The sequence below is a fragment of the Prionailurus viverrinus genome, chromosome D1 (genome assembly GCF_022837055.1).
Source record: "Prionailurus viverrinus isolate Anna chromosome D1, UM_Priviv_1.0, whole genome shotgun sequence".
Lineage (NCBI taxonomy): Eukaryota > Metazoa > Chordata > Mammalia > Carnivora > Felidae > Prionailurus > Prionailurus viverrinus.
Genome location: NC_062570.1, coordinates 90,527,026 through 90,545,808, shown reverse-complemented (window position 1 = coordinate 90,545,808; position 18,783 = coordinate 90,527,026). Strand labels below are relative to the sequence as shown.

General features: G+C 40.2%; 1 protein-coding gene across 6 annotated transcripts in view; it reads right to left on the bottom strand.

Moving 5' to 3' along the window:
* Positions 1–1,434: 1,434 nt before the first annotated feature.
* Positions 1,435–18,783, bottom strand: part of IFTAP (intraflagellar transport associated protein) — a 66,472-nt gene continuing 49,123 nt past the window's right edge. For 5 of the 6 annotated variants that reach the window (XM_047824197.1, XM_047824199.1, XM_047824196.1 and 2 more), the window contains 2 exons: positions 10,127–10,266; positions 1,435–1,679 (listed from right to left, as the gene is read on the bottom strand). In XM_047824197.1, coding sequence (XP_047680153.1) covers positions 1,515–1,679; positions 10,127–10,266 — 305 coding nt within the window. In that variant the 3' untranslated portion in view covers positions 1,435–1,514. The remainder of the gene's footprint in view (positions 1,680–10,126; positions 10,267–18,783) is intronic. The other variant, XM_047824201.1, reaches the window with a different exon arrangement.

Below are 18,783 nucleotides of genomic sequence, written 5' to 3'. Positions count from 1 at the left end.
CTTCCCCACTAAATCAGACCGTATCCAATTTACTATATCGTCCCCAGCGCCTAGCTTAAGGTTTGGCATGTAAATGGTGTTTTATGAAAGCTTGTTGACTAAAGAAAAAGAGAAGTGGGAGTCACTTGACTCTATCCCAACATTAAATCAAGAACATTCTCTATAAGGAATGTAAGAGGCACCCACAAGCACAAGCCTGCGTGAAAACTCATTAAGCCTTCGTACATTTGATTTGGCACTGATCCCTTTAATAGTAAAAATTACTTTGACATGCTATGCCCCCTTTTTGTGCCCTCACTGTTCTTTTCTCCTTCCTACGGATTTATGCGTATTCCTCACAATTAGCAGTTCATAATATGTTTCCACATTCTCCAGTTACCTTCTCTGTCTAGGTCTTGCCTTCTGAAATTATATGTTAAGCTTCTGGAGATAGATAGACATCATTCCTTGTACTTTGTAACCATCATCACACACACGGCTGAACGGCAATAATAAAGTACAAGAAATAAACATATGACACATAATCAATTCTCAGATGCCTTCTTTCTTGGCAAAGCCTTTCCCGATCGATCCTAGAAGCCCAGCCTCTCGGCACTCACATTCACACGACTGTCTCTGCATGGCCGGGACCAGGGACCTCCCGACCCCACCGGTTCCTCTCTATGTGCTACAGTGTGTTTTGATGCTTCACCCCCAAGGAGGTGGGATGTGGTATCCAATCTTGGAATAGCCGGTATATTACTTAGTTGCTGTGCTCTCATCAAAATGGACCCTTCTGTTCTGTGCACCGTGGGCACCCTGGCAGGACAGCTGAACCTGAAATGGGACGGCCAGGGTGTCCCGGGGCACTCTGCACAGGTGGTCCCCTGGCAGGGCAGCTGGAGCTGAGGCAGGTGTGGGCCAGGAGGTCCCTGAGCTCTCTGAGCAGAGGGTACCCTGGCGGGTCAGGCTGGAACTAAAGCGGGTTGCCCGAGGGGAGGGGGCTGAGGGGATGGGCAAAACAGGCAAAGGAGACCGGGAGATATGGGCTTCCAGTGACAACAACAAAAGGTGCAGCATAGGGAATACAGTCAAGGCAGACGGTGTAGCAGCATCGCATGGCGACATATGGTAGCTACACTTGTGGTGAGCGTAGCATCATGTACAAACTTGTCCAATCACTATGTTGTACACCTGAAACTAATGTAATGTTGTGCGTCAACTATACTCAAATAAAAAAATTTTTAGTTAAAAAAAAAAAAGCCACCCTCTGTAGGCATCACTTCCTGTCCCCATCTGCCACCTCCATCTCCCCCTACCTGCCATGGGATTCAGCAACACCATGACAGAAGAGAACCCTGTAAGTGCAGAGATCTCTTTGGTCTTCTTAGTTACATCTCCCTACAGACAAAAACCCTGATTGATCAACGCACAAGTAAATTTCCACAAAGGGAGTTCTGGTAGGTCTACCTTTTATTCCGATGCTGTTTGCATAACAACACAGTAAACACTAACACAAAGGTGTCTTGGTGAAATCAGGCGTGGGGTTCCTCTAAACCTGTGTTGGTGATCTGCCTCTGTTGCTTGGATAGCTCCATGATCGCCTCTCTCTCGGCAGGCGTGAACTTGGGGGTTAGCGTCACAGCATCATAATCAAATTCTTCATCAAGTGAGAAGGGCTGAACTTCATCTCCAAGTACCTGTAAAAGGTAACAAAGGAGAAAAATCCTACAATCACTGTAAACAAAGAAAAAGTTGAAAACATAAACTCCCTATTAATATTTAATTCAACTTTTTTTCAGACTTCAGCACTCTCTGCTGATTAAGATGTTTTTAAGTAAAGGAATACATTCAATTATTCAATTTGACCTAATTTAAGTCTCTTGATATGCCCCATTTGTACCATCCTGAATCTGAATGAATATCATTAACTAATTCCACCCACGGCAAGAATCAGAAAGTCTCTCTTGCACACATTCATTACATTTTTACCACTTGTAGTGTTAGGGCTAGAGGCATATGGAAAAACGAAGAGTTACATTAGAGAAGATACACCTTAAGATTTTGATCAACCTTAAATACACCTTCACCATTTACTAAAAAAAAAAAAAAAGCAAAACAAAACAAAAACACCTTATATCAGTAAAGTAATTTTCAAGTTTATTTATTTTGGAGAAAGAGACAGGATGAGCAGGGGAGGGGCAGAGAGAGAGTGACAGAGGAAGAATCCCAAACAGCCTCCGCACTGTCAGTGCAGAGCCTGACACGGGGCTCCAACTCACGAAACTATGAGATCATGACCCAAGCCAAAATGGCTAGCCAGATGCTTAATCAACTGAGCCATCCAGGCAACCCTCAGAAAAACTATTTTCAAAGATAAAAATACTCTACACTCAATAAACTTACTTCTTCAGAAACTACCTATAATTCTTGGGCCAATAACAGTGGGATCAGTATCACCTTTAAAAGTCCAGGATCCCTTTTTCCCACCAAGAATTTTTAAAAATTGTTTTAATGTTTATTTATTTTTGAGAGAGAGAAAGAGAGAGAGAGAGGGAGAGAGAGGGAGGGAGGCACAGAATCCAAAGCAGACTCCAGGCTCTGAGCTGTCAGTACAGAGCCCGATGTGGGGCTCGAATTCACAAATCGGGAGATCATGACTTGAGCCAAAGTCAGACCCTTAACCGACTGAGCCACCCAGGCGCCCCAATTTCCTACTAAGAATTTTTAAACTTTTGCAGAATTTATCTACAAGTCAGAGTAGCTGCAAAGCGATGTAATAATTTTGCACCTATTTATTCATAATCTGTGAGTTTTAAAGACTTCCTAGAGGAAGGTAGATAAAGAAGCATATTTTCCAATAAACAAAAAGAGAATACCTTAAATCACATTGTATCACCCCTTAAAGAGACTCTCCAAAAGCAAATGGTGTGTGATACAATGAAATTATCTAGCACCTCTGTGGTGTAATATGTATGGTGATACTAAAATAATCGAAAACCATGGTTTATGGAAGAATGAAAAAAAATGCCCTGAAGCTATAATCAGCTTTAAATATTCTTGCATTCAAAATTATCTCATTGAGTGGATTTTGCAATGTTCTTGAAAATAGAGCACGTAGCTGAGAAGCTATGTGCTGTTATTAAAGGTGAAATAAAAAGCATGAAAAGTGGCCATCCCCCATCTATTTGGCTAGCTGCGCCTCGGGGTTAGGGGTGCGGTGCTCACAGCAATCACATAGCCATCTACCATCCTTTCTCAGTAAAACCAGCAAGAGAACAAATTTCAGAGGCTTGTTCACTTCCTCCTCATTTCAAAGTGTCTGCGTGCTCTCCTGACAAAAGTAATGATGGGAGCTGCTGCTGAGTGAGTTCCCACCACGTGCCAGCCCCAGTACCAGGAACGGTGTGGGCATTAGCAGTAATCTTCAAATAAGCCATCTTCTGAAGCTCTCAAAGATTAAGCCACTTGCCCAAGGCTACACAATTAGTAAGGGAGAGAAGCAAGATTTGAATCCAGGGCAATCTGCTTTAGCTAAATCTTTACCTTTTCGACAAAAATACCAGCAAGAATTAACCTTGAGCTTTTCACTAAGCCAAGTCATACATAGCTCTTTGGAAGAAAAGAATTTTTCTAAATAAGCTAAGCAATTCTCAGAGCTTATCATCAAAAACACATTCAAGGCTCCATGTAACACCGTGACTGCCTTTAAGAGAGTGGCTGTACACAGGAAACCCGTGAGTCTGCGGCGTAAGTGGGTCTGTCCATTTTGGTCAGTTTCTAAGGTTAAGTTAAAGCGACAGAGTGATAATATTGTTAAGAACATCTCAAATAAGGAAACGTATAAACAAACAATGCTACAATATGTTCATTTCCTGAACATCAGCATCCCTGTCATTTCTACTTCTACTCAGCAGTGAGCACTGGGGCTGGCAGGCCTGGCCACATTGCGTCCTGAGCTGATTCCAAAAGATCCTGGGAGAGGACGAGGAGGAACCCCATCTCTACCATGTATCCAGTCTGACGGGATTCTTGCTGCCCTTTCATGCCCGGTTAAAGTCCTGGTACCTACTTGTCCACCAAGTGGCCACCTTACTGGCCACTCTCACTAGATTAGAGGTTGCTTTGTCTTCACCCATCTCCCCTCGAGGCTGGAATGCGGTTTCAAAGAAGACAAATCCCTTTGCTGTGCTAAAATCCCAGTGATGCCGGACCACACTCCTCACATTCCCCCTACATAACACATAAACAACCCTCATGTTCCCACCCCACTCCCCTTGAGCTGCTCACTCCATAAACATTTATTGAATGTGTAATATGTATTAGATATGGGGAACACAGGATGAAAACAGCAAAACCTGTGTCCACAAAGTTTCCCAACTTCAGGGAGAAGACAGAAGTAAATGAATGATTTCAACATCATGTGCCATGCTCTCCAACAGAGCAATGCAAAAAAGGTTAGAGAAGCACAGAGGGGACGTGCTGAAGCTGACCTTACCCTCAGCTGAGTATTGCCACTCTCTGAAAAATCCTACTTGCCTCCCTACTCATCACCCCACTCATGACCCACCTTGTATTAGCAACCCAGACAGAGTAAGGTTCACATGGTGGACATCTAGACTCTCTGATAAGGGCTCACTCCCATAGCCAACTTAGCTCTACATATGGTCTAACCCATCACCTCCCAACATATCTTACAGCCGTAATATCCAACATTACGGTACTGGAGATGCAGAAGTTTATCCTTAAGTGGGAAAAATCTTATTTTCCTTTAAGGTTTTTTTTTTTTTTTAATACACAAATTTTTCTCTGTCATGGAGCATGGCTCTTTTCATCAATCATTTGGTACTAGCCAAAACAAGAACAAAGAATAAAGTTTTTAGCTAGTCAATAAATTTGATGCCAAGGCAAGAATTATTCATTCATAATACGCTTAAAGCTATAAAAGCATACTTAAAAATATAAATTTCTTCACCTGGAAGCTGAATTATTAATGGTAGCTATTGTTAGATTAATTCCCTAGGCAATCAGTTAAATGCTGAAATACAAAAGCAAGAAACCAAGAATATCAATAATTGTTTTAAAAAAGAATGGAATAATTTCATATTTGCAATGCCAAAATGTGATGATACTCCAGACATTTTAAACCATTTGGGGATATCACTGTAATGTGGCCAGTATATCCCTGATTCAAAAACGTCAGAGGATGAGCCTCCCGTAGTCATTCAGATATTTTCCATTCTTTCCACAAACACTATGTTCCTATTAAATTCTAGGCTTTGTGCTCGGTGCTGAGGATACAAAGATGAAGACTTGTACGAAATCACAGAGAAAGGAGATAGACATATGAACAAGTTAGTACAGTAAAATACAGTAAGTACAAATCACATAGTTAGGGAGTATTGGGAACAGAGAAGGGATACCTAACCCAGTGCAGACTGGAAGGCAACAGGAAAGAATCAGAGACGGCTTCCTGGCAGAGGTGATACCTAAACAGAATCTTAAAGCGTCATATCAGTTAACAAGGTTGAGGGAAGAAGAACTTTGCAGATAAGGAGAGTTCTAGGGAACAGGCCAAGGAAATAAGATACAAAGTCTCACATGTGAGGCTCTGCAAGTAGTTAAGTGTTAATGTTAAGGTAGAGAGAAGCGAGAGACAAAGGTGGTGCCAGATCATGATGGTCAAATATGCTGTTTATCCTAGAGATGATGAAGTCACTGAAGGATTTTTTGGAAGCAAAGTAGATCCTTGGTCATCTATGCATTTCAGATAAATTCCTTCATGCATTCAAATTTTAACTGAGCACCTATAATGAGACAGTGCTGGACAGACAGGTCTGCACAAAACAGAAAGATGCCCGGCCCTCTTGGGAGGTTATATCTAGATAGGTTACTTTGAAGATTACAAAGGGTAGATCTGGAGTCAAGGAGGCCAGTTAGGAGCCTGCTGAAGCAGTCCAGGCAAGAGATAAAGAGAACAGGAAGCTGAGAGCGAGATGTGAAAATATCAGAAAGTAAAACTGGCAGCACTTGATGACTGGTCTGGATGCGGAAAGGGAAGGAGGGGATGAACGCAAGGAGGGAAGCAGGTAAAGAAAGGTAAGCTGTTTCTAACGTGCTGGTTTGAAGGCACCTAAAGGAATCCAGATAGAGATAACAACAGGCAACTGAAAACAGAAACCTGAAGCTCAGAAAAAGGTCTGAGGATACACATTTGGAGACACAAGCATAGAAGGTAGTAACCTAGAGATAAATGGATTCAAGTATGTAAGTGGGAAGAGGTTTGGCACAGAACCCTGAGCAACACCAACCCATCGGGGATGGATGCAGGGAAACCCCCAATGGCGGTGGGGAAAGAACAAACAGAAATGCACAGAGCATCTGCGGAGAGCAGTGAGGGGAGAACCAGAAGGACCACAAGGGCCCAGCACAGTGGAGTGAGAAGCCCAGTAGAGAGGTCGATTAAAATAAAGCTGGGAAGTGTCCATTGGGATCTGGCAGTTAGAGAGTAATTGGGACCTTTATTCTGCATACACTCCAGCAGGTGCTGGAGCAAGGACACTCTGTGGTAGACCGAATGAGGCATGACGGGAAAGGAAGCAGCTAGGCTAATAGTTTCTCAAGTCTAGATGAGAACGGGAGAACAGACCGCAGCCAAAGAGGGCCTGAGGTAAAGAGAAGGCTGTTTTTCTTTTCCTTTGTTTCATTTCATTCCATTAAGGATGCGAGAGACTTGAACACGTTTACATGTTGAGGAGAATGAACCAATAGAGAAGAAAAGAGAGAAGGGCCCTGCCATGTTACCACACCAGAAAAAAACACTCTCGGTAGGTAGTGAGGTTTTTTGTTTATTTATTTGTTCATTCAACACTTATTGCGCGTCTACCGTATGCATAGCCCTGAACTCGGCACTAGTTTCTACCTTTTTGCTTTTTAATGAAAAGTAAGCTTACGAAGACACACATCAGTGAATTCAAAGTTCTCCAGGACGAGGGTCACATACGTAATTCAAAGCAGATGTATACTGCAATTCAGAAGACATCACTGTGATCTTCTAAATGGCAGCTTTTAAAATACAGTAGGGGGGCGCCTGGGTGGCTCAGTCGGTTAAGCGTCCGACTTCGGCTCAGGTCACCATCTCACCGTCTGTGAGTTCGAGCCCCCGTCGGGCTCTGTGCTGACAGCTCGGAGCCTGGAGCCTGCTTTGGGGTTCTGTGTCTCCCTCTCTCTCTGCCCCTCCCCTGTTCATGCTGTCTCTCTCTGTCTCAAAAATAAATAAACATTAAAAAAAATTTTTTTTCTAATACAGTAAAAGTTGCAATTCTATTTATGTATTTCAGCTCTTGGCTACTGTGGCACACACTGGGAATTCTCTTCCTTCAGGTTAGGTTCATTTCAGGGTTCTAAGCTGTAAGGCTCCACGGTTTTTGGATTACAAACTGAAATTCTGATTTATTTCAAAGAGAATAATTTGTGCAATGGAAAACCAATCCCCCGCTACTAAAAAGAAAACAACTGTGAATTAAGTTATTAACTTGTTATTTTTGCCTAAGGAGCTGAGAGAAATATGTGGATTTGAGGGGTCTCATTTCAAATCTAATTGAAATCTTTTTTGTAGCCTCTCAGGGAATAGAATTTGCACACTGTTAGAAAACAGCTAGTTTCCTTACAATTGCTCATGTGACTTATTCTAAGAGAGACCCTGTTACAGGAGGAATCATTTTCATTCAGATTACCACACAGGCAAATTAAAGAAAACAGGACTAATGCTCAAATCAATAAGAGCAGCATTTAGCTGTAGGCTATCTTACAAAGTAATATAGTAAATAAACCGTCTTTATAGGTGAAAAAATTTAGAGTCTCATTATGCACTAGAAAAACAGGAGATCTCCCGTTGAAATACTACGAAAGTTTCTTCTATGAGGAACAACACACAATTTTTCATCTTCCTAATGTGGATTTTTTTTTCATCTATAAAGCTGTCCAAAATTCATCAAAACAGAATAACTAAGGCAAGAAGGTATTCACAAATAGAATATAGACGGTTCTTGGAAAATGTTTGACTCGAAGGGGGAGATGTGTATGTGTAAAACCTGGTAATTTGTGGCCCCTTCTTAGGCAATTAAGAGGAAGTCAAGACATCCAGGCTACACTTTTGTCTTTTGAGACTGAAGTTACAGAAAGCAGCTATCATCTCGGGCCCACAGTAGTCCCTTGGTAGGTCCTTACAAGACATATTTGCTAGAAAATGATTCTTATGATCTTTTCTGGAAGTAGGTGCCTTAAAATAAGATTAAGACTGTTAAACCAAGGTACAGTTGATACAGCATTATGATTCTAGACAGTTCTGAAAAGTTTCTCTAACAAATAGTGGTTAGAAATAAAAATCCCAACCAAGATATTCCAGATATTTGAAAAACAGCAAAAGTTCTTCATCTACGTTTCAGAAGTTTGCCAACACAGAAATTGTTCAGAGCATTTTGATTCCAACATTTAAAAAATGTTCACATTTTCTGGGAAGAAATCTATATTCCTTTTAAAGATACAATCATGTACAAGGTTTTAACTTGCATTTTTACTGGCTATTTGATAGATTCTAGGAATCATTCCGTTTCTGTAACCTATCAACTGAAACAATTTTATAACAATTCCTCTATGGCACTAGGTGCCATGACCACTGGCTGGTCCAGTCATTTGTATGGCCACAGCTGAAGTCAAGAGTATGAACAAGTCTTTAAAAGAAACTGATTCCTGCCAGAAATAACATTGCAATTTTATTTCTTATTACTCAGTGAAAGCAATCTGTAATCCAAAAAGCACATTGAAAAGTGGCTGTCCCTACCAGTTTATCTGGTACCAATTTGGGGGTTTAATATAAGCCTGCAAGCATCCTAGACATACTTTTGTGCTGTCAGTAAACTAAAGTTCCATGAGAAAGAGGCAATTTAAAATTGAAATGTGTGGACTACCTTTGACTGAACGACTGCTTCCATAACAGAATATCTTCAGGTGACAAGACTAGTAGTAACTGAATGATCAAATAATCAATCCCTAGGGGTTTTATTAGGAAGCAATAACAAAGAGCCCTTCACAGCTTCTTGTACCTGATATTCTTTGATGCTGGAGTAAACAGGGTGATAAAGGTCCTTACCCAACATCACCGGCAGCCTTGGTTAGTGCATGTTTGTAAAGTATATACAGAAGAGTTGCAAAGGATGACAAAAGACGACTTTCTAGATGTACAAGTGGGAGAGACATGTGGCAGGGATGTCATTCTCCCTGATTGTGAAGGACATGACTGGATGACCCTTCCCAACACCCCCTGTGCTCGATAGGAACATGTAACTAACGATGGCCAGGGGAATATGACAATGTCCTAAGGCATAGTGGGGATCCAGAGAGAAGGAAACTGGGCCCCTGATGGCCCCAGGGAACAGTGCCAAATGCTCACTTTAAAGGTCTTCCATAGGCTGTTGTATGAGAGACAAAGTTCTATCTCTTTTCAGCCACTGCATTATTGTTGGGATTCTCTGCGACAACAGCTTGGCCTTACCTTAATGACCACCAGATGTTTACAGGACGTTGGAAACAAGAATAAAAAGAAAATGGCCAGTCCAGAGCAAAAAAGAGAGAATCTATTGCATAAGCGCCTCCCCCAGGCAACACTGTCCTATAGCACGACACACATCATGAAATAAAAATAGTTTCCACATAAAAACATAATAGCACTCAGTAATTTTTAAATTTTTTCTAATGTTTATTTATTTTTAAGAGAGAGACAGACAGAATGCAAACAGGGGAAGGGCAGAGAGGGAGACATAGAATCCAAAGCAGGATCCAGGCTCTGAGCTGTCAGCACAGAGCCCAGTGCAGGACTCAAACCCACGAGCCTCTAGATCACGACCTGAGCTGAAGTCGGAGGATCAACCTACTGAGCCACCCAGGCACTCTGCTCCCCATGTTTAAAAAGAAATACACCCATTAGAAACAGATGGCACTCAGAGTGATGCAATTAAGCAACTTGAATTTAAAATTTTTCCAAATCTAAGAAAAATTAAAAAGCACACAGATATAGCAGCATTTCTCTGAAAGGACGAGTTACAAACTCAAGGCAATTTCAAAACCGATTGAACTCCCCGTGGGGTACCTCTTCCATTTCTTTGTGTGCCCCTCTCCCAGTGGGCACCAGCTCGACCTCAGGGGTGAAGGGCTGGGCCACGGAAGGAATGTAAGGTGGAACAGGTGTGTGGACGTCCTCCTCCACTTCTCCTGGAAGCAGCAGCAAATCTGTGAGATACAAAATATTTCACTACGTTCACAACTGACCTAAATTACCTAGAAGCCTACAATAGCCAAAAGAATGAAGCAGAAATGCTCAAGTAAAGTCGTTCATTTCACAATGCTTGTGCTCATTTGGGGACTGACCCAAGGGATTCTGTTTTCCATTAAATAGGAGTCATTGGTGCATTTATTTTTATCTTATTGTCCCAAAGTTACATTCCATCCGAAAGTTCTGGGAGAAGTATCGTTTATAGGGTGACTTATTCATGCCTCTCACCCCCAACCCAGACTCTATCTCTGCAGAAAAGTAAGGCAAGAAGATGCCTACCTTTGCCTCATTTCCCTGTATTTTCCTAAGGGATGGAGAGACAGGAAATGGGAGGGCTGATTTCATCCCATAACACTCTGGCAATATTTCAGACTCTGTGTGTATTAAAAAAAGCAATGATGCCAGAAGGAAAGAGTTTTGACTTTCAGCAGAAAAATGAAACACTCTGTCATAGACAGGATTCATGGTCTGATTTTCGACATTGCAAACAACAACAACTTGTTTCCAGCTTGTTCAGCACCATGACAAGAATTCAATAACCAATCTGGGTTTTTTGATCTATCCGTTGTAAGTGGGTATGTTGCCTTATTTTTGCATGTGTGACAGAACATGGAGGCATCATGGTCAGATCTTCCACAACTTTCTCTAAAGAGGACACACACACACAAAAAAGGGAAGCACACCAGGCCTCCTGGTCAACCTAAGCTTTCATAGGACCAGAAGGGCTGCTGGAGGTAGCCAATAACTTGCAGCTGGCTCAGGATGACACTGCCTGCTACTCCATGATGATCCTAATGAGGACACTAATTAAGTTCTCAGTGGAAGTGATTAATTAACAACAGGCATGCCGTGGCTGTTGCCAATGGCAGCACGTATAGGGAGACAATCAAGCAGGTATTAATATTCAAAAACCGAAACTTATTTGAAATACATCTCTCACCACTGCAGATATCACCTTCACAAAACGTGTAACTACAAAGTTCTTAGGACTCCAGCAACAGAACACAGCCTAGAAACTGAACGCATGTGGGCAGGGGTATGGTGAAGAAGGTAGCTTTGCCATGATGAATTACGGGAACCTTAAAATAGGACCTAATTAATTAGCAGAAATAAAAACAACAGTAATAGCCAACACTTATATGAAGTGACATTTCATATGCATTAATTCAGCTAATCTTCCCAACAGTGCTATTACTTCCTGTTTTCCAGGCAATGGGCTTCAAGCACTGAGAGTAACCTCATTCAGGGTGCCACAGCTAGAAAGTGTCAGAGCTGGACAGTCTGGCAGCACAGCCCAGACTCTTAGCCCGCTATGTCACATGGTGAACTTCTTCTAAGCAAGCATTTTCATTACATAAATTATTTAAGTCTATCAGATGATACGTCCAAACTCAGAGCCAAGAAATGTCACTACTATAGCACATTAGCATGGTTACATTGAAACATTTTATACCCGGAGAAGCAGCATTTTTAAACTCAATCAGGTTGATGGAAAGATTGGCTTTCTAATATATCCATTTATGAGCTCAAAGCCAGCTCCCCGCATTGATCTCCCTGATGGAACTGCCTACGATGGATACAAGGTTGGTCAGGGCCTGCCAACAACAAAGGCAAGCAGAGAAGGGTTCAGGCCTCCTAATGTGAAAACCAGTAACTACCAGACCCACTGGCTGCCAGCGCAAACATCAGTTCAAATGTGAATCAAAATCAATTCTGTTTTCGGAGCTACTTAAAATCTGATTGACAATATTATGCGCCAAGGAAGACAACTCTCTAATTCCTATGCTGAAACTCTTTGCCTTCCTAACATGTTCGCAGAGAAAGTAGGGATTTCAATAAAAATGGTTTCTTTCATAAAGATTCTACTGCCATGGAAACAATTCTCTCAAAACAATAAGGTTCGGTTTCCTCCGAAAATGCACAAATGCATATTCACTGATGCCTAACACAGCACCTTACACATAGCAAATTCTCAACAAATACTTGAGATAGGAAATGAATTCCCTGCATCTCGACTTTTAAACTGAACAGAAAATATCAAGAGTCTGTCTACCAATAGGACACTGTGGATGATGTAAACTGTATATAATCCTTCCCCACAAAAAATAAATTTTATTAGAGGGGTAAGATTTTCATACATAAAATCAATCCGAGAATAATTAAGGACAAAATTGAACAGCTTTAACCCTAAAGAGGACAGATTTATAGAAGAATGAAACTAATACATACAGAAATAGTCTGGTAAGGCATATTTTAAGAAGGCTATCTTATCTTTCAGCCATTTTAAAATCATAGGTAAGTTACATTCTCTTGGGGAGAAAATGATTGCATCCACTGATGGGAGGAAATGGAATTTCTGAAGTTCTCACTCTCTAAAACTGAAATGCTTCGTGAAACTTAATCTGATCTTATTAATGGTTGTTTCTGAAACAACCAAAGGCCTTGTTTTCATCTTCACTAAATACCACCATCTTGGCTCATGTGCATTGTAGAATCAAGGCATCTCTCAAAAGCAAATCTCGATGTCATAGGGGCAAGACGGGTTGAAAACATTCCAATATCTTCTTTCTCAACTAAATGATAAGAATTTCAACATGTACAAACTGTGTGCTGATGCCATGTGTCCTTCCGTATTAAGCCAATAATCACAATTCAAAAACTATAATCACATAGTCTAGTACAACATTAAAAAGTAAGCAATCTAGGGACACCTAAGTGGCTCAGTTAAGCATCTGACTCTTGATTTCAGCTCAGGTCATGATCTCACAGTTCATGGGTTCAAGCCCCACGTTAGGCTCTACACTGACAAAATTCTCTCCCTCTCTCTCTGCCCCTGCCCCACTCATGCTCTCTCTCTCTCTATCTCTCTCTCAAAATAAATAAATAAACTTAAAATTTTTTTAAAAAATTAAGCAATTTACCTGACATCTGATCATTTAGATAATTTTCAATCTGCCTGGCATATATATATTTTTTAAGTTTATTTATTTGTTTTTGGAGAGAGAGTTGGACGCTTAACTGACTGAGCCACCCAGGCGCCCCTGCCTGGCATATTCATAAGAATTAACCAATTTGTTCCTTTGTTGCCATGTAGAAATGGCCAAAATTTTCTGAAAATTTGGGCAACCCCCAGATCAAAGAGAATATAGATAAGAACTGCTTTCAGCACAGTTTTCGGCTATGATAGTCCATCTCACTGGTTCTTGTTCTTAAACATTTTTGAAGACCCCAAAGAGCTGTTTTGTTTATGTGGGTTAGATCTTATCAACATTCACCATATTAGAAATTAAAACTGACAAATTTATACATACTTATTGAATTAGTAACAATAATACTATTACATAGTAAAATAAATATTTTTATGAAAAATCTCTTTTCCAAAAATAAGGAAAATAGTGGGAAAGAAAGCATTGTTTTACAATTTCAAAATTTGTAAATGTCTGTCTTAAGAGAAAAACAAAACTACGTTTTATATTCGCTTCTGCATTCGATTTTGGAATACACTCTTTCTGTTGAAGTAAATGAAGAAAATCTAGTCTCATGTAGATATGTAGTTGGAAAAGAGAGGAGTACTTTAATAGCCTTTTTATATAATTGTGGATATTCTTCTTTGATGCTATACCAGATCTTGACAAATGATAACGTTTTTAAAAATAGTTTCAGTGTGCAATCTGAAACTATTTCAGTGAATTTTTCATACTGTTACATTAAAATTCATTGGTCTATCTTACACACTGAATGGATCTTTCTCCTATGCATAATTTTATAACATCATAAATTGGTCATTTGGAAAATATTGGTTCACTGTTTATGTAGATCTTCCAAATGTTGACACATTTCATTATACAGTATAAAAATCACATTAGTTAGCATTACGAACTTTATCAGAAAAGCCTTTAGATATTGGGAAGCTGTCAAGCTCACAGTACTAGCTACAAGTTTTCCAAAAATGAATTTTCACTGGATCCATTGCCAATTTTATCATTGGCCATGAACACTAACAGTTGTTTTTCTTGAAGGCTCACTTCATTCATTTTTGAGAACTATAGTTTGTCTGTCATTCTTTGAAGTAAAAATGTTGTTCCATGAAAGAAAGAGAAAAACTAGTTCAGCATACACTCAATCACACAAGCATTTTTCCATGAGACGACGACTGTATTTCAGAATGCAGAAGTGCTTTTTGCATACTTGCTATTTCAGCACACAAAATACTAAAAAAGGTGTAGTCAAGGATCAAGATTTAGCAAAACTAATCATTTTTACCACTTCATCAAAAACCTTGTCAATGGAAACTAGCATTTATTTGAACTACAAATCCATGGCAGTGAAGATTACAATGACTACTAGTATAGTTTTGTGCCACTACCTTGACTTTCAATAAGCTACCAGAATCTTTACCCACACTGCTTTTGCTACATCCATGCAAACATCAACACATTTGCCCTTCAGACCTTGGGATTTCCCTAGGAGTTCCCAGACCACATCCCTAGGGGTCTGCTAGTCTAACGAATGTCTGTCCAACTCTCCCACCAATAACACTGGAAAAGCTGGATATGTTACCAAAAAATCAACTACTTAAAGGCATTGGCAAGCTACCAGGGCAGCCTGGGACTTGAGGTGCCAAGATCCTAGAGAGATGGAACATACTGAGAAATGAGTCCAAGAGTCCAAAATGCTTTTCAACTGATGGCATTTACTGATTTGCAAGCAGAAGCTGAGAAGCCAAAAAGCAAAGGAGAGAAAGGCTAAGATGCTGAGAATCTTGGCAGAATTTACCAACAGAGTTACAGTACAATGAAGATAAAATTAGAGTTTAGGGCCTCCAAGCAGGAGGGGCTGTGATTTATTTGTAGGGCTACACCCTAGGAATAAGCAAGCACTGGAAGTAAAGCAGCCCCCACAAGGCCTTAAACTCAATCCTATATCATCCTATCCCTAGATTGGATTAAGGTAATCTATTACTACTCTAATTGCTAGCAAGATGTTGAAGAAAAGCTATGCTAGAAAAAGATAACATCATCCAGACCCTACATAATATTTTATATACAATATTCAGCATTCAAACAAAAATTACCAGGTATACAAAGATACCAGATCAAAAGGGAAAATGAATAAAATAAACAGACCCACAGGAGATTCCAGGTATTGGCATTTATAAGACACGAACTTTAAAACAATTGATTATGTTCCCCCCAAATACATTACAAAAATGGAGAATTTCAGTACAAAACTGAAATCTATAAGAACAGATATTCCAGATCTCTTTTAAAAGCTAAAATAACTGAGGGGCACCTGGGTGGCTCTGTTGGTTAAGCCTCTGACTCTTGGTTTTGGCTCAGGTCATGATCTCATGGTTCATGAGTTTGAGCCCTGCATCAGGCTCTGCGCTGATGGTGTGGAGACTGCTTGGGATTCTCTCTCTCTCCCCCTCTCTCTGTCCCTCCCCCAAAACAAATAAACTTAAAAAAAATTTTTTTTAACCTAAAATAACTGAAATATTGATGGCTTTAACAGAAGATAGACACAATTTGAAAAAGAATTAGTGACCTAGAATATAGATAGTTGAAAATATTCTAACTGAAGCAAGAAAGGAAATTAAAAAGGATGGAAAATGCAGGAAAAAAACCCATAAAAGACAGATATATGGGACACGGTGGAAAGTTCAAGGCATAAGCAATATCTGAAGAGACAAGAGCTGAGAATTTCCCAGTACTTAACAAAAATCTCTACAAACCCCAAGCAAAATACATTCAAATAAAACAATGCCAAGTCGTAGTGAAATTACTGAAAAACAAAAGAAAGAAATATAAAAGCAGCTAGATGAGGGGAAAAACATAATTTTCAAAGGAACAACAGTAAGATTGACATCTGGATTTCAACAGTTTCAACAATTAACACCAGAAAAGAATAGAATATCATCTGTAAAATAATGAAAGAAAATAATTACAAACCTAGAATTTTCAACCCAGCAAAAATAGTGGGCAATGAAATAATACAATAATAGTTGATTAATCCAAAATAGGCCAGAAATGAGAGCGGAAAAATGGATAAAACTGGCAGGACAAGTAGAAAGTAAAATAGTAAGATACTAGATTTAAAGCCAAATATATCAGTTACTACATTAAGTATAAATGAACTAAACACTCCAATTAAAATTCAAAATTATAGTATGTATGTAGATGCATACATATAAACCATACGCTGCTTTCAAGAGACACATTAACACTTGCTTCGAGAAAAAAAATGCAGAATAAAATTGAAGTGCAAAAGGAGGAAGATTACTGCCCATCCAAGGACAAGGTGGGGACAATGAAGGAAGACTCATTTTACTGTGTGGGGTTGGGATTTGACAGTTATAATAGGTCATATCCCTCTATCTTTAAGTATAGAAACAAAAGAGAAATACATACAGAAGTCAAAAGATGGGGATTAAAATAGGAGCTTTACAACCAATAGAGCTGAATTTGAAAATAGCGTTTGTCCTGTAGTCACAAAGTGGGCTTCTTATGTATCAAGCTTCCCTACAAGTCTAGACATTAGGCTATTCCACCTGACAGAAAGTCTACACAGCGGACACATATCTATCCAAGTATAAGAACGGCTTCACACCTCTAGAGCCCTTCAAGTAGGACCTCAGAGAGCAGTGCCTCCAGAGGTCTAGAGATGCACAGGAGGATCTCAATTGTCAGCCTCAACTGCACAGGAGAATCACTGAGAAGCTTTAAAATGGACATGCGCCAAACCACTGAAAAGGAATCTGCAAAAGTAGGATCCAGGTATCTTTTTTTTTTTTTTTTTAAAGTGATTCCATTGTGTCTCTAAGGCTGAAAACCACTGGATAAGATAAGCATGGGCCCCATCAAATTAGTGTGTCTATTATAAGAAAGACGGCAAAGACCCAGACAAGAAGACACACATCTTCCAAAGAGCATGAACCCAAAAGAAGAAACAAAGGGACTGAACCATATATACACAGTTTGTTTTCCCAATCTCTCTAAGTAGATACAGCCTTACATTTCCCTTGGAGAGAAAAAGGTAGAGGATGTTGAAAGGGCAGAAATGTCTTCCCAATTCTGTTCTCTTCTCAGGAATGGAGTGGAAGTTTCTTCATACAATCATGAGGATCGGGTGGCAGATTTGCCCCTGTGGCTGATGTGGCTTTCAAGCTGGGCCTTCATAGGTAGGTAAGTTTGCACATATAAAAACTGGAAGAACAGGAAAAATCAAAAACAAAACTGGAGGAACAGGGATAGAGAGACATTTTGAAGCAAGGATTTTTCTCTCTCAGTGTTTTTAGTAGTCTTCTAAGCAATAAAAGAATGATTATTAACAGTCCTAAGTATAAAAGAAACAAAATGCCTAAGCTATAAGTTGGCTGAAATATGTCTTTCTGAGCTCAGGACCTTTACACATGCTGTTCCTTATGCTGTTCCTATACTCTTCCACCCTCCCCTCATCCTGACCCCCACCCCTCTCATCTAGTTACAGGTACAAATCCTTTAGATCTCAGGCTCTGGGAGAGCTTTCTCTGATCCCACAGACAAATTTAAGTTACCCCACCATATGTTCCCATGAGATCTAAAACAACTTATAATCCTACATTTGTGATTATCTGGTTAACATCTGGTTAATGAATTACATGAGGACAGACCTGGATCTGCTTATTCTTCATTATATTCCAGGCTCCAGTCATAGTTGTTATATGTCTGTGGAATGAGTCCCAGGCCATTCACAGACTGCACAAGCTGCTTGAAGTTGCAGCGAAGGAAAGAATTTTTTTTTTATGTTTATTTACTTTTAAAGAGAGAGAGAGAGACAGCATGAGCAGGGAGGGGCAGAGAGGAGAGAGAATCCCAACCAGGCTCCGCACTGACAGCACAGAGCCCAAGGCAGGGCTGGATCCCATGAACCGTGAGATCATGACCTGAGCCGAAATCAAGAGTTGTACAAAATCAAGAGTTATACGAAATCAAGAGTTAACTGACTGAGACACACACGCGCCTCAAGGAAAGAATTTTTGAAACAAGAGGTGACTAGTGCCTTCCTTAGAATTGGGAGTACCAGAGAGCTTGAAAATGAAAATCAGGTAAGGCTGCCAATGCTTGAGCAAGAATCACTTGCCCTTTTTCACCCAACATAACCACGGCATAAGCACACCCACCGGTCAAGAGACCTGTGTAAGACGGCATCATGCTGAGAATAAAACCTCGAAAGACTCTCTTCAGTCGACTTGCACTCAGCCAGAACACAGGCTGGACCAAATGAGGGGAAAAAATAAAGAAAGAAGACCAAAAGATTCTTCCTGCTTTAAGGCTTCAGCACAATAACTAATACCTGTGCCAAATAACGATTTTTCTGGATAAGAGTCGGGTATGACAGTAACCATCAGGCTAACCACCTATCTCAAATTCAAAGGAGGCAAAAGGGGTTAATTTGATGTCAAAGACACACTGGGCACCAAACTTGGTGGCCAA